Source organism: Littorina saxatilis, linkage group LG4 (genome assembly GCF_037325665.1).
Source record: "Littorina saxatilis isolate snail1 linkage group LG4, US_GU_Lsax_2.0, whole genome shotgun sequence".
NCBI classification, from domain to species: domain Eukaryota; kingdom Metazoa; phylum Mollusca; class Gastropoda; order Littorinimorpha; family Littorinidae; genus Littorina; species Littorina saxatilis.
Window position 1 is genome coordinate 38,970,966 of NC_090248.1, and position 13,376 is coordinate 38,984,341.

Genomic DNA, 13,376 nt, shown 5'->3' on the forward strand with positions numbered 1-13,376 from the left:
ACTTCTTATCTAAGCATTTGAGTCAGTCGGCGAAACGCCAAATATTATTTATATCGACGAAAACGTTGACGACATTAATTTTCGTCAGAAACGTCTTTTCTCGGGGGAAGAAAGGTGTCAATAAATGCCGAAAACTTGGCCGAAACTGTCATGCCCATTTCAGCAAAATCATAAATCCTATAGCAGCATGCCTGTGATAGTTTCAAAGTTAAATTCGTCGTTTCTCTTTATCGTTTTCCATTAAAATTAAAATATTAATTGTTCCTTGCTTTCAGGTACCACGCAACAAGGCAAACGTTGACACCGGAGATGTGTACATCCTTGACTTGGGTCTCAAACTCATCCAGTGGAACGGCAAGGGCAGTAACAAGGATGAGCGATTTAAGGTGAGCAGTTATTTCCCTTCACATGTGACGTACTGCTAAAAGAAAATGTTCTATCTTATGAACATGGACACTGATTTAAGTGGTGTGTGTGCTTTTTTCCCCTATTTTATTTTTACCTTCATCTTCAACAGATACTCCTTTTCATTCCCGCCCTGCAGGCTCTTGCCGTTCCAATACAATATTTTCTATTTGAGTAGATTTTCTCCCCCTCTCTGTCTCTCTCTCTCTCTCTCTCTCTCTCTCTCTCTCTCTCTCTCTCTCTCTCTCTCTCTCTCTCTCAGACAAACAGACTGTTTGTCTCTCTGTGCATTCTAAAATACAAATTGCTAAAATGGCTTATATAGTACCAACACCAAGGGAGGAAAGACTATGCAGAAACTGTGGAGTGGTGGAGGATGAACTTCACTTCCTTGATTCGTGTACAATGTATCAGTGCTCATCTCAGGCAACAGTTATTACCGAATACTTCCACCGGCAGTGATGAAATAAGAGTCAGTTCTTTGTTTACTGACAGCGACATCCAAAGGCAATTGGCAAAATATGTGTACGATTGTTTTCAACTACGCAGGTGCAATGCGTCTTCCGACTGTCCTCAATAACTTATGCTCATCTTCAGGTCCTCTTTGTTCACCCTGTTCCACTTGGTTTTGTATTACATATGTTATGTTATATTGCTGTTTTCATGTACTTATATATCTTGTATGTGTCAATAGGCTCTGTGCTTTAATGACAATAAATTCTGATTCTGATTCTGATTCTGATTCTGATAGTATACACTGTTTGCAGGCCATGCAGTACATGAGAGGCATTGCCAGCGAAAGGGGAGGTAAACCCAGCCTGGACACTGTTGACGAAGGCAGCGGAACGGTAAGTGGTTTTCGGTTTTTATTCCCACCCACCCCCCCCCCCCCCCCCCAACCCTATCTATTTATTTATTTATTGTATTTTTTTGTGGGGGGGGGGGGGGGAGGTGGCATATATCTCAAAGGCACAGTCCTTTCCGTGTACACGATTCAGCTCACCATCTAGGATCTGACCAGGCTTTTTCGTGTATTAAGACCATTCCTCCACCTGGACATATACCAACAATCAAGAATCAGGATGCTTTCTGTGCAAAGTGGGAAATTTTTGAAGAATTAATTTCTTCACAGACGATTTTTTTTTAAATAACTCTGTCGGATGTGTATGGGTTGTGAAAGAGTGAATACCCTTGCTTTCAGTGAGTCAAGCTTATTGTGTGTCTGAAACACGTGGACAAGAAGCACGCGTACTAGTAGAAAGCTTGTCTCACTACTGAAAAACAAGAGTATTCACTCTTTCACAACTCAAACAAACCCGACAGAGTTATATCCTGAATTCGTCTATAAACACTGATGTCAATCTGCGGAATTAAAACATTTGTAAAATCCTACACCCAATGCAGATTGCCCAAAACATTTTCCCTCCTATCGTTCCAGGTTGAGTTCGATAAGCACCTGAATGAGGAGAACGAGACAGAGGATGCGTTTCAGGCGTTGGACAGGACCAGGGAGCTCTACAGGCTGTCTGACGCCTCGGGCAAGATGACCTTCACCCTGGAGAAGAAGGACAAGGTCTCCAAGACCGACTTCGACAGTCAGGTAAAAATAAGTATTTGTATTCAGTTACAAGTTTACAAAGCCATGAAATGTATGATATAATAAAGAAGCACAACACTTCAAAGAAAAATGTATGAAGTAAGAAAGAACGAAAAAAAGAGTTCAGAGATAGATAGAGGAGCTGGCTTTTGACACTCGGGTGCGAGTTCAGAGAGAGAAAGGCAGAGATACGGTGAGGGAGACATAGACACAGGTAGGAAAAGATCAACATCTAGCAAGATTAGCTTCCCTGTGGAGACGAAGAACAAGGTCTCCAAGACCGACTTCAACAGTCAGGTAAAACAGAGTTCAAAGATAGATAGAGGGGCTGGCTTTTGACAATCAGGTCCGTGTTGAGAGGGAGAGGCAGATATAGAATTAGCTGGAGAGAGAGAGAGAGAGAGAGAGAGAGAGAGAGAGAGAGAGAGAGAGAGAGAGAGAGTGTGAGAAAGAGAGAGAGAGAGAGAGAGGGGGAGAGAGAGAGGGAGGGAGGAGAGAGAGAGAGAGGGAGGGGGAGAGAGAGAGAGAGAGAGAGAGAGAGAGAGAGAGAGAGAGAAAAATCCGCCTTTGGCAAGATGACGGCTTCGCCCTTCAGTAAAGCGATGAGGTGTCGTCGTAGTCATGTAAGAGTTGAGAGGTAGAGGGGCCTACGTTTTAGGGGGGTGGGGGGAGGGGGTATGTTGAATGAGGAATTAAGGTACATGGAAAGCGAGAACCAAAGTCAAGTAGGTTGGTAAATCGAAAGGCAGAAAAAGAAGGGGATGCAAAACTGGACAAAAATCGAAAGGCAGAAAAAGAAGGGGAGACAAAACTGGACAAAAATCGAAAGGCAGAAAAAGAAGGGGATGCAAAACTGGACAAAAATCGAAAGGCAGAAAAAGAAGGGGAGACAAAACTGGACAAAAATCGAAAGGCAGAAAAAGAAGGGGATGCAAAACTGGACAAAAATCGAAAGGCAGAAAAAGAAGGGGAGACAAAACTGGACAAAAATCGAAAGGCAGAAAAAGAAGGGGATGCAAAACTGGACAAAAATCGAAAGGCAGAAAGAGAAGGGGAGACAAAACTGGTCAAAAATCGAAAGGCAGAAAAAGAAGGGGAGGCAAAACTGGACAAAAATAGAAAGGCAGAAAAAGAAGGGGAGACAAAACTGGACAAAAATCGAAAGGCAGAAAAAGAAGGGGAGACAAAACTGGACAAAAATCGAAAGGCAGAAAAAGGAGGGGAGGCAAAACTGGACAAAAATCGAAAGGCAGAAAAAGGAGGGGAGGCAAAACTGGACAAAAATCGAAAGGCAGAAAAAGAAGGGGAGCCGGCAAACCTGGACAAAAATCGAAAGGCAGAAAAAGAAGGGGAGGCAAAACTGGACAAAAATCGAAAGGCAGAAAAAGAAGGGGAGCCGGCAAACCTGGACAAAAATCGAAAGGCAGAAAAAGAAGGGGAGACAAAACTGGACAAAAATCGAAAGGCAGAAAAAGAAGGGGAGACAAAACTGGACAAAAATCGAAAGGCAGAAAAAGAAGGGGAGGCAAAACTGGACAAAAATCGAAAGGCAGAAAAAGAAGGGGAGGCAAAACTGGACAAAAATCGAAAGGCAGAAAAAGAAGGGGAGGCAAAACTGGACAAAAATCGAAAGGCAGAAAAAGGAGGGGAGGCAAAACTGGACAAAAATCGAAAGGCAGAAAAAGGAGGGGAGGCAAAACTGGACAAAAATCGAAAGGCAGAAAAAGGAGGGGAGGCAAAACTGGACAAAAATCGAAAGGCAGAAAAAGAAGGGGAGCCGGCAAACCTGGACAAAAATCGAAAGGCAGAAAAAGAAGGGGAGGCAAAACTGGACAAAAATCGAAAGGCAGAAAAAGAAGGGGAGCCGGCAAACCTGGACAAAAATCGAAAGGCAGAAAAAGAAGGGGAGACAAAACTGGACAAAAATCGAAAGGCAGAAAAAGAAGGGGAGACAAAACTGGACAAAAATCGAAAGGCAGAAAAAGAAGGGGAGGCAAAACTGGACAAAAATCGAAAGGCAGAAAAAGAAGGGGAGGCAAAACTGGACAAAAATCGAAAGGCAGAAAAAGAAGGGGAGGCAAAACTGGACAAAAATCGAAAGGCAGAAAAAGAAGGGGAGGCAAAACTGGACAAAAATCGAAAGGCAGAAAAAGAAGGGGAGACAAAACTGGACAAAAATCGAAAGGCAGAAAAAGAAGGGGAGGCAAAACTGGACAAAAATCGAAAGGCAGAATAAGAAGGGGAGGCAAAACTGGACAAAAATCGAAAGGCAGAATAAGAAGGGGAGGCAAAACTGGACAAAAATCGAAAGGCAGAAAAAGAAGGGGAGGCAAAACTGGACAAAAATCGAAAGGCAGAAAAAGAAGGGGAGCCGGCAAACCTAGACAAAAATCGAAAGGCAGAAAAAGAAGGGGAGGCAAAACTGGACAAAAATCGAAAGGCAGAAAAAGAAGGGGAGCCGGCAAACCTGGACAAAAATCGAAAGGCAGAAAAAGAAGGGGAGACAAAACTGGACAAAAATCGAAAGGCAGAAAAAGAAGGGGAGACAAAACTGGACAAAAATCGAAAGGCAGAAAAAGAAGGGGGGGCAAAACTGGACAAAAATCGAAAGGCAGAAAAAGAAGGGGAGGCAAAACTGGACAAAAATCGAAAGGCAGAAAAAGAAGGGGAGGCAAAACTGGACAAAAATCGAAAGGCAGAAAAAGAAGGGGAGGCAAAACTGGACAAAAATCGAAAGGCAGAAAAAGAAGGGGAGGCAAAACTGGACAAAAATCGAAAGGCAGAAAAAGAAGGGGAGGCAAAACTGGACAAAACTTGCTTAATCAAAATAGAAAGACTAATAAATTTTAAAAAATGTGAACACCATATAAACAAAAACCAAGATAGACTCATTTCTGGAAAGGTCGATTAAATACATGTACAGCGCATTGAGCAGGGTTAAACCCTGGATACATGCGCTATAGAAATGTTATGCATTATTATTATTATTATTAAATATTTTATATTGTATTGTATAAAACGTTTCCTAAATCAACCCATGTCCAAATGGGTTTTTATATTCTTAATTTTGGATTCATAGCAGTCTGACTGTTTCGGACAGAGTAACGCACAAGGGAGAGTAAAAGAAAAGAAAAGACAGTACCTATTTGACATCGTACATTACATGTGTTTCAGGACGTGTTCATTTACGACACAAAGGGCGCCGTGTTTGTGTGGATCGGCAAGAAGACAACGATGACAGAAAGGAAAAACGCAATGACATATGCACACGTGAGTGATAATTAAATGAGAACATCTGTGTGTGGGGGGCGGGGCGGTGTTTGTGTTTCTGTGTGTGTGTGTGTGTGTGTGTGTATGTGTGTGTGTGAGAGTGTGTGTGTGAGAGAGAGAGAGAGAGAGAGAGAGAGAGAGAGAGAGAGAGAGAGAGAGAGAGAGAGAGAGAGAGAGATTGTGTGTACGTATATATATATACACATGTGCGTGCATGCATCCGCGCGTGCGTCAATGTGTTGATGTGTGAGCACCATTGTGTGTGTGTATGTGCGAGCGTGCGTTTGAGCGCCAGCAAGTGCATGCGCACGTGTGTGTGGGTGTGTGTTCGTGCCTGCATGTGAAAATGCGTCTGCCAGCCTATATGGATGCAGTCTTTCATCCATATGTATATATCTATAAGTTCCAATTAATTTTACTGTTGGGGTAAAAAAACTACTTAACACCCTTCTTTACCTTATTTTCTGCAGAATTACCTGATGAAGACAGACCACCCCTTGGTGCCTGTTACCTGTCTCTCAGAAGGACGAAAAGTGCCTGCCTTCGAAGCTGCCCTGGCCGCCTGAGCAAGATCATGCGTGTATTGTACATATTCCAGAAACAAAACCGAACAAATTGTTAATCATGGACAATTGACAACTATTCAGAACTCTTATTGATGCTTTTATGCGTTTGTCCTTAGCTTCGTCCGTTCAGAAACTCAGTAAAAGCTCAACTGACATAAAACTGACGAGACTGTGTAAAGTGTACGTTGGAGTTCCTCTTGATTTATTCAAGCCATTTTAAAAATATTACGTAAGGCGAGGAGATAGCTCAGTCGCTAGTGCGCTGGCTTTAAAATCAGTTCGTCGCCATCGGTGAGTGTTGGACGTACCCCAGGTTTGGCAAGGGATTGGTCGATTTATTTCCCAGTCAACTTTCTGTGTACTGCATATCCTCGGCGTCTGAAAATCCCACGTACGCGCATGAGCACGATAACGATCCCAAGTTTACATGACAGTATCTGGGCTTGGAAACATGAACACGCGCATGAGCACGATAACGATCCCAAGTTTACATGACAGTATCTGGGCTTGGAAACATGAACACGCGCATGAGCACGATAACGATCCCAAGTTTACATGACAGTATCTGGGCTTGGAAACATGAACACGCGCATGAGCACGATAACGATCCCAAGTTTACATTACAGTATCTGGGCTTGGAAACATGAACACGCGCATGCAGGAAAAAGAAAGAAATTTGGGAGCGCCGTATAATGTATGGCAGCTCGCTTTCTCCAGGGAAAAAGCAACTTGAATTTCCATAAGGAAAACCTCACACGATTATGGTAAAATAACCTACATCAGCTTACTTTAGCTCACCTTACTAGTGCAAAGCTGAATGTGTCACTCTGGATTGTTTTTAGCTCTTGTCATGCTTTTTATGATATTATTGTTGACATGTTACATTCACAAGACGCGTATTTTCTTAGCATCATGGAACCCCATCGAAAATGTCCGTTTGATGGACAATCCTGCAAAAAAACTGCCCTTTTTACAGTTCGTCTATACTTCTACATACAGCTTTGCATCGTGTCACTCCATCAAAAAATCCTGTGTGATGGAAAATCTTCGGGAACTATATGTCCTGCTTTCAGTTCGTATTTATCAATTCTTCTTCCTTGTGGTTGGTACCCGATGAAAAAGGCTGCATTATGGAAAATCTGCAGAAAATCTGTCCTCTTTTCGGTCTAATTAAAATCCACCAAACTGTCTCAAAAATTTAAAATGCACGTCATTGGTCAAACCAATGAACAAATATATAGAGAATACTACATGGCTTGCTGTGTCGTACCAGATTTACACGAGTTGTTTTTTTAAATAGTGAACTGCGAGCGAAAGCGAGCTGTTTCTCTCTCACGTATGTAGGATAAATGAGTATATATATGACTTTGTGAATGTCATGGTTATCATCATTGTAATTATTCAAAAATAAAATATGCAGCTATTTCATTGCACGTACTGGAACAGTATTGCGCATGTTTCTGCCATAAGATACATGATTTGACAAAATCAAAGTATCAAATTTATGTTTTATTCTTCTTTTCTATATTTATAATTACATCAGTAACTGAGACGTGAGACCCCTCTGGTGAGAGGCCACCTCCCAATTAAGGACAGTTTACGTTGTCGCTTTGTCTCTTAATTTGACCAAAATATACCTGCCATGACGGGCCACCTGCAATGTAGGGACACTTTGGGCTGGTCCCAAGGGTGTCCTTTGATCACAGGTACCACTGTACTACTTGTATTTGATTCCACACAAAAAGAATCATGCCTGAAAGTTGATGGTCACTTGAATAACTTGAAATCAAAATAAACATCCCAGATACCTGTACATCTATTCCAGTTGTGCCCGTTATGCTTGATCCATGTGACACTGCTTCAGGAAAATATGGCAGACGTACATGGACTATTACGTTTACACAATTAAAGCTTTTGAAGTCAGTGATTATATCGGCAAAGATATGGCTACATGTGTTGTTATTATAACCGTTGTTGTTGTTTTGGATTTTAAAAACACATTTGAAAATTCCGTTTACATGTACCCAATGTTGCTTTGTAATATGTTTTTCTTGTTAGCTATTGATGCTTTGATTAACCTGCTGATGAATAATGAATTCTTTCTGAAATATATTTGAGAATATCACGTTTTGCCCAGTGAGCAGATCGCCATCATGTCATTGATCTGGTTTTATTGGCTTGTTTTTTAAACTCTTCTCTAAAACTATTTTCCTTTCAGTCAAAGATTGACGATTCCAAGTAGAAGTGTTTTAGTTCTTCATTGATTTAAACAAAAATGCTGTTTTAACCTTATTTTCCTATTTTTTGTAACGTTTTAAACAATTCTTCTCAACTAAATTCTTTCGAGGAATAAATGTGAAGGCATTTAAGCATTGTTAGTTTAAAAGAAAATGGAATATATCAAATATTTGCTTATCCATGCACTGCCCATTGGAATGCATAAAAAGAAGTTACTTTACTCATATCTGGGCTATTTTTAGTGTGTGTGTGTGTGTGTGTGTGTGTGTGTGTGTGTGTGTGTGTGTGTGTGTGTGTGTGTGTGTGTGAGTGTGCCTGTGCAAATTCACTTTCCCTGATCATATCATTGAACCCTCAAGATTACACACACACACACAAATACATAAAACCACACATACTGCAACTGACAGAAAAAGATCAAAAAGCACAGTTGTTAGAAACTTTATTGACTATCAACGAATAGGGTGTAAATAGAACGTTTGTACTGTAAACAAATATATAGCAAAAAAGCTGTCGATAGTATGAAAAACGATTGTATTCATTTGATCAGTGAAGTGCATGTGTTAAGAGCAGCATGCTATCATAATTATCAGTGATGAAAAAAATGCTTCGAAAAATGCTTCAAAATGCTTCAAAGGATAAATCTTGTTCAAAACAGGTCTTGGCATTGTTTATTCTCTTATAAAAAAATCTTACTTTCATGCAGAAAAAAGTCTTCAAAAAAGACTTTCAATGCTGAAATTAAAATGTATGGCTTATAAATGTCCAAACATGTTTGTTTTTTCCAGTGAATATATGTGAAAATTACATGTGGAATAAGTTCCAGATTAATGATTGCTCATGGTAAAAACAACCTGCTGGCATAAACTGAAAGAAGGTATGCATGTCAGTCCTTAAAATGTTTGCATTATCATTGCCGCAACAATTAGCTCAAAGCCTTAAGCTGTAGCTGATTAGCAAATTTAAAAAACAGTTGCATAACACAACCTAAGGCACATCCAGATTTGTATTACCATCATGATTTTGTTTTATTTAACAATCAGAAGAAAATAATGCCTCAAATGATTTTCCGTTTATATTGTTCTCAGATCTTTTGTATGCTTAAAAAATGTCAAGCAATTTTGAATAGTAACTTTTTCTTTTCTTCTTGAACACAGATTAATTGACACACATATTTTCCAGAAAAGTAGAATGGTCAACACTGGCCACAAATGAACACTGCACAGATGTACGAGCGAGCGAACGAACAAACGAACGAAACAAACTTTATTACTCAAGGATGTACACCAAATAGGCTTGCTGGACATCAATGTTGATCAATGTTGATCAAGTTTTAACAATTTCACTGTCTGACTTCAACATCACAGTTCAATCACAATACCATCAATCTGGACCCAGTTCAAAACAGAAGAAATGTGGAGATTAGATCATACGTGTTTAAATCCATTAAACAGCAACACAACAAAAAGCGTAGGGAGCATAGAAGATACCAATATTGCACACTAATTAAGTACAAATGAGTAGGCCAAGCAAAGGACAGTACCTAGATGTGGAGGCAGAAAAAGGATTAATAATTACTAAACTGTCCTCAAGTTCCCCTTAAATTAAGCACCAAAAGCACATTCTGTTTATTTAGAACAGAATATTCTCTCCTTCAAAGGGATACAGATCTTATTTTTCAGAAACGCATTTGTCCCTGCATCAGACTAGAATAAGTCAACTCTTTGTTAAAAAACCCACCTTTTTTTTACCAGAATAAATAGCCCACGACTCTTATGTGTTATTGCAAGAAAAGAACTCGTTAGCTCAAAATACATGTATGTGGAAAGAACACCCTTCAAAAGTGACACACCAAAATTTCTCTATCACAGAAAAAAGGCTGTATTTTAAGTCCTTCATGCCAAGGTTATTCTTTCATTTAATCAAACAAGAGCATATATAAATGTAATGCCCACGTAAAGCACATTCAGTATTCGTTGTCATGGTTCTCAAGATATCTATTAATTCTTATTTTTTGAAATACAGTACAAGTACTTTTTTGGACAAAGCCATTACCTCAGGTGTAAATAATGCACACTACTTCAGTGTCAAGTGTCCGTCTAGGTCAGTCATGTAGAGTTGTTCATACAAGTCTAAAGTGACGATTTTCCCCCCTAAAACAGCAGGAAGACTATTCCTCACTTAAGTGTGATACAAAGGATACGAGTTAGAAGTATCACCTAGGCAAGAGCTAATGCATATGAACAGATCCTACAACAATAACATCTATACACAGCGTAATTATCGTACATTTTCTACCGCTGTGAGTTGTGCTGGGAAAAAGCATAAAGCATAGCCAGCGGCAACGTTTGCTTCCTGCATGCCTGACGCATAATTCCCATTCGCACACCCAATGAAAGCACAAGTGACAAATTTTTTTTTTAAGTTGCATAAGAAAAAGTGGTTATTAGTAGCACAAACAGAAACTATAACAAGGCCAGGCTTGACAAGAGTAGAGAAGGAAGGGAGGTAACTAGGCGGCAAGGGCAGTGGTGAATTGCTTGCTCTTGGATTCCTCTTTGACGACCGTGACCGAGCGCCAAGGTCTGCCGGAGGATCGGAGGAAATTCTGTTCAGAGCAAAATATTTCCAAGACCAATCAGAAAAGGTGCCAAAATATTCAAAACCAAAAACCACATTTTAGCAATGAAATTTAACTTGAAGAAAAGAAAATTCAGAGAAAAAAAATACCAACACCGTGACTTCTGCTCTCGAAAAAGATCAACAAATTAAACCACCTCAAAAGAAAAACACTTTCCAGCTGCAACAAAAACTAATATGAAACCACTTTTGTGCAAAATATAGGGTAAACAGAACTGTTGTTCTTGACACAAAATCTACAAGCAAATCCAACAACGTTAATTGTAGCTGTCCCTATTTTGAAGGTTAGGTTATCTATTTCTCCAACAAAAAAAGTGTTTTTTTAAAACTCGAGATTTTTCAAGGAAAAAGCAGTGAACCCAAACAAAACAAAAATCATTTTCTTTAAGTTTAATTCATCTGTTGATTAAATAGAACTGTGTACGCTAGACACAGTGGGACCTGTCCTGGCGATCACCAGGATAAGATTGTTACCAGCCGCCCATTACAACCACTCCCCTTTCCATAGCGGTCAACCATCTATAACAACCACTGTCGGTTGGTCCCTGTGGGTCGTCGTTATAGATAGGTTCGACTGTAGACTTAACTAGATGAATAATTGTATATATAATAATTGTCCGGATTACATGTACATGTAATACCGTACGTAGTCCAGCTGTTGAAGAACTAGGATAAGGACAGATAGGTAAAGGAGGTTATAAAGTCATGCAGATTAAGTTATTACAAAGATGGAGACTACAAATAAATACAATACTTGTCACAGGTGGTAACAGAAACGTAATAAGCAACAAAGAAAAGATTGGTGGTGAAATAAATATCAGATTGCTTTTACTAATCAAAACCAGTACACATCAATTTGTTTCCATAACAACAAACACCCCACATAAAGCAGCAATAAAAGCATCATGTGATCCTGAATCTGTTGCACGCTTTTTTTAAATGATTTGACTGCAATGACTTGAGACCTTTTCGATTTAGCTAGGATGCAAAATAAACTGATGCAAAGCAGTGACAACGACACACACCACAACCACTAAAATAAGCGATTCTCCCACGTATAATCCGTTGGTCAAAATTGTATGGTCAGTCGCATCTTCCGCAACAGCAACAGCTACAGCCTGGTACAGTGGTACCTCTATTTCAAGACCTCCATAAATGCGTAATAATTAAGGCCACACACAAAAAATAGTCTGTTTACGATATTCCGACCGACCCTATTTTTTCAGGCGACCCAAGACTTGTTTTTTGGCATTTGGGGAAGGGGGAGAAAAAAAAAAAAAAAGGTTTTTGTTTTTTGGCAAAATAACTTAAAAATATGTTTAAAAAAAATAAATTTAAAAAAAAATAAAAATCCCGACCTACCGACCCTTTTTTTTGGCCTATGTTACCTTAAACAGACTTTTTTTTTTTGGGGGGGGGGGGGGGGGGGGGGGTTGGCTGATCGGGCAGGTCTAAAAAAAGGAGTCTTATAACAGAAATAAATTTACTGACATTATGAAGATAACATAATTATTAGAAATTCTTGAAACAGAAGTTTTGGTGTTATTTCACACTACACTACACTACACTAATATTTCTCCTCATAACGTTTGCTCCCCTGTCCGGTTTTATCATGAATGTTGCCATGCGCACATGCTTGAACTTGAAAGCTTACGACTGGAATACACGACTGGAACTACAGTTATGCAGTGCATGGTGATAGAGAAAGAGCAGCAGAGACTGAACAACGTTGTACATTTTGCTGTACGGCAAGAAGTTTTTTTGTTTTGTTCGTTTAGGCAGCAAGAGCTGCTGTGAACTGCTCGCTCTTTGTCCCTTCCCTCAAAACGGCGACTGAACGCCATGGTTGCCCGGACTGGCGCAAGTAGTTCTGTGTGAATATAATGAAATGGCGACATCATAGTTAAGAGTGAAGAAACGAAGAGATTGAGGCGCTCTGAACACAGACAACATCAGCAAGTAGTTTTGTGTGACTATAATGAAATGGCGACATCATAGTTAAGAGCGAAGAAACGAAGGGATCGAGGCGCTCTGAACACAGACAAAATCAGCAAGTAGTTCTGTGTGACTATAATGAAATGGCGACATCATAGTTAAGAGCGAAGAAACGAAGGGATCGAGGCACTCTGAACATAAACAAAAACAGTAATTAAGTGAGAATCACTCGGAACCTTGCAGTCTCCTGGCGCCTGAGAAAATTAGAAGCACTGAAATGAAGACACGATATTTGTCCTACAGGTTCCTGAACAAGAGAAAAAGTCAAATAAATGTACAACACACCCTACGTACGGTGTGTCTGGAAACACCTCCACGCGAAAGGGTTTTCCGGCCAACGCAGCATAGATAAAGAGGGAACATTTTCTTGGCTCACGTGGCAGCAAGCACTATGTCTCTAGACTGAGCAGTTATCTTTAGAACTGTAGAAAATTGTGAACTGAACAAATGTGAAATGTAAAAAATCATGAAACAATTAAAGGGACATATATACGTGCTCAGAACATTATAAGACAACAGCAAGGGTGAATCGTTTGATCTTATTAAATGCACTGTGTCCTTGTTTGTTTATTGTTGTTTACAATCCAAAATGAAAACCAACAAATTACACTATACAGGAATTACTTATAAGTATGTTTCTGTTTGTATGTTTTGCTATTCTGTTT

General features: G+C 39.8%; 2 protein-coding genes across 6 annotated transcripts in view; one reads left to right on the top strand and one right to left on the bottom strand.

Annotated features, from left to right (window-relative positions):
* Window positions 1-8,745, top strand: part of LOC138964713 (gelsolin-like protein 2) — a 42,978-nt gene extending 34,233 nt beyond the window's left edge. For all 3 annotated transcript variants that reach the window (XM_070336741.1, XM_070336742.1, XM_070336740.1), the window contains exons 8-12: window positions 276-386; window positions 1,173-1,253; window positions 1,844-2,005; window positions 5,177-5,272; window positions 5,743-8,745. In XM_070336741.1, the coding sequence (XP_070192842.1) occupies window positions 276-386; window positions 1,173-1,253; window positions 1,844-2,005; window positions 5,177-5,272; window positions 5,743-5,838 (546 nt within the window). In that variant the 3' untranslated portion in view covers window positions 5,839-8,745. The remainder of the gene's footprint in view (window positions 1-275; window positions 387-1,172; window positions 1,254-1,843; window positions 2,006-5,176; window positions 5,273-5,742) is intronic.
* LOC138964715 (gelsolin-like protein 2) overlaps window positions 8,502-13,376 on the bottom strand; it is a 38,559-nt gene continuing 33,684 nt past the window's right edge. For 2 of the 3 annotated variants that reach the window (XM_070336745.1, XM_070336746.1), the window contains exon 14: window positions 8,502-10,684. In XM_070336745.1, the coding sequence (XP_070192846.1) occupies window positions 10,589-10,684 (96 nt within the window). In that variant the 3' untranslated portion in view covers window positions 8,502-10,588. Of the gene's footprint in view, window positions 10,685-12,189; window positions 12,587-13,376 lie in introns of those variants that run through there. The other variant, XM_070336747.1, reaches the window with a different exon arrangement.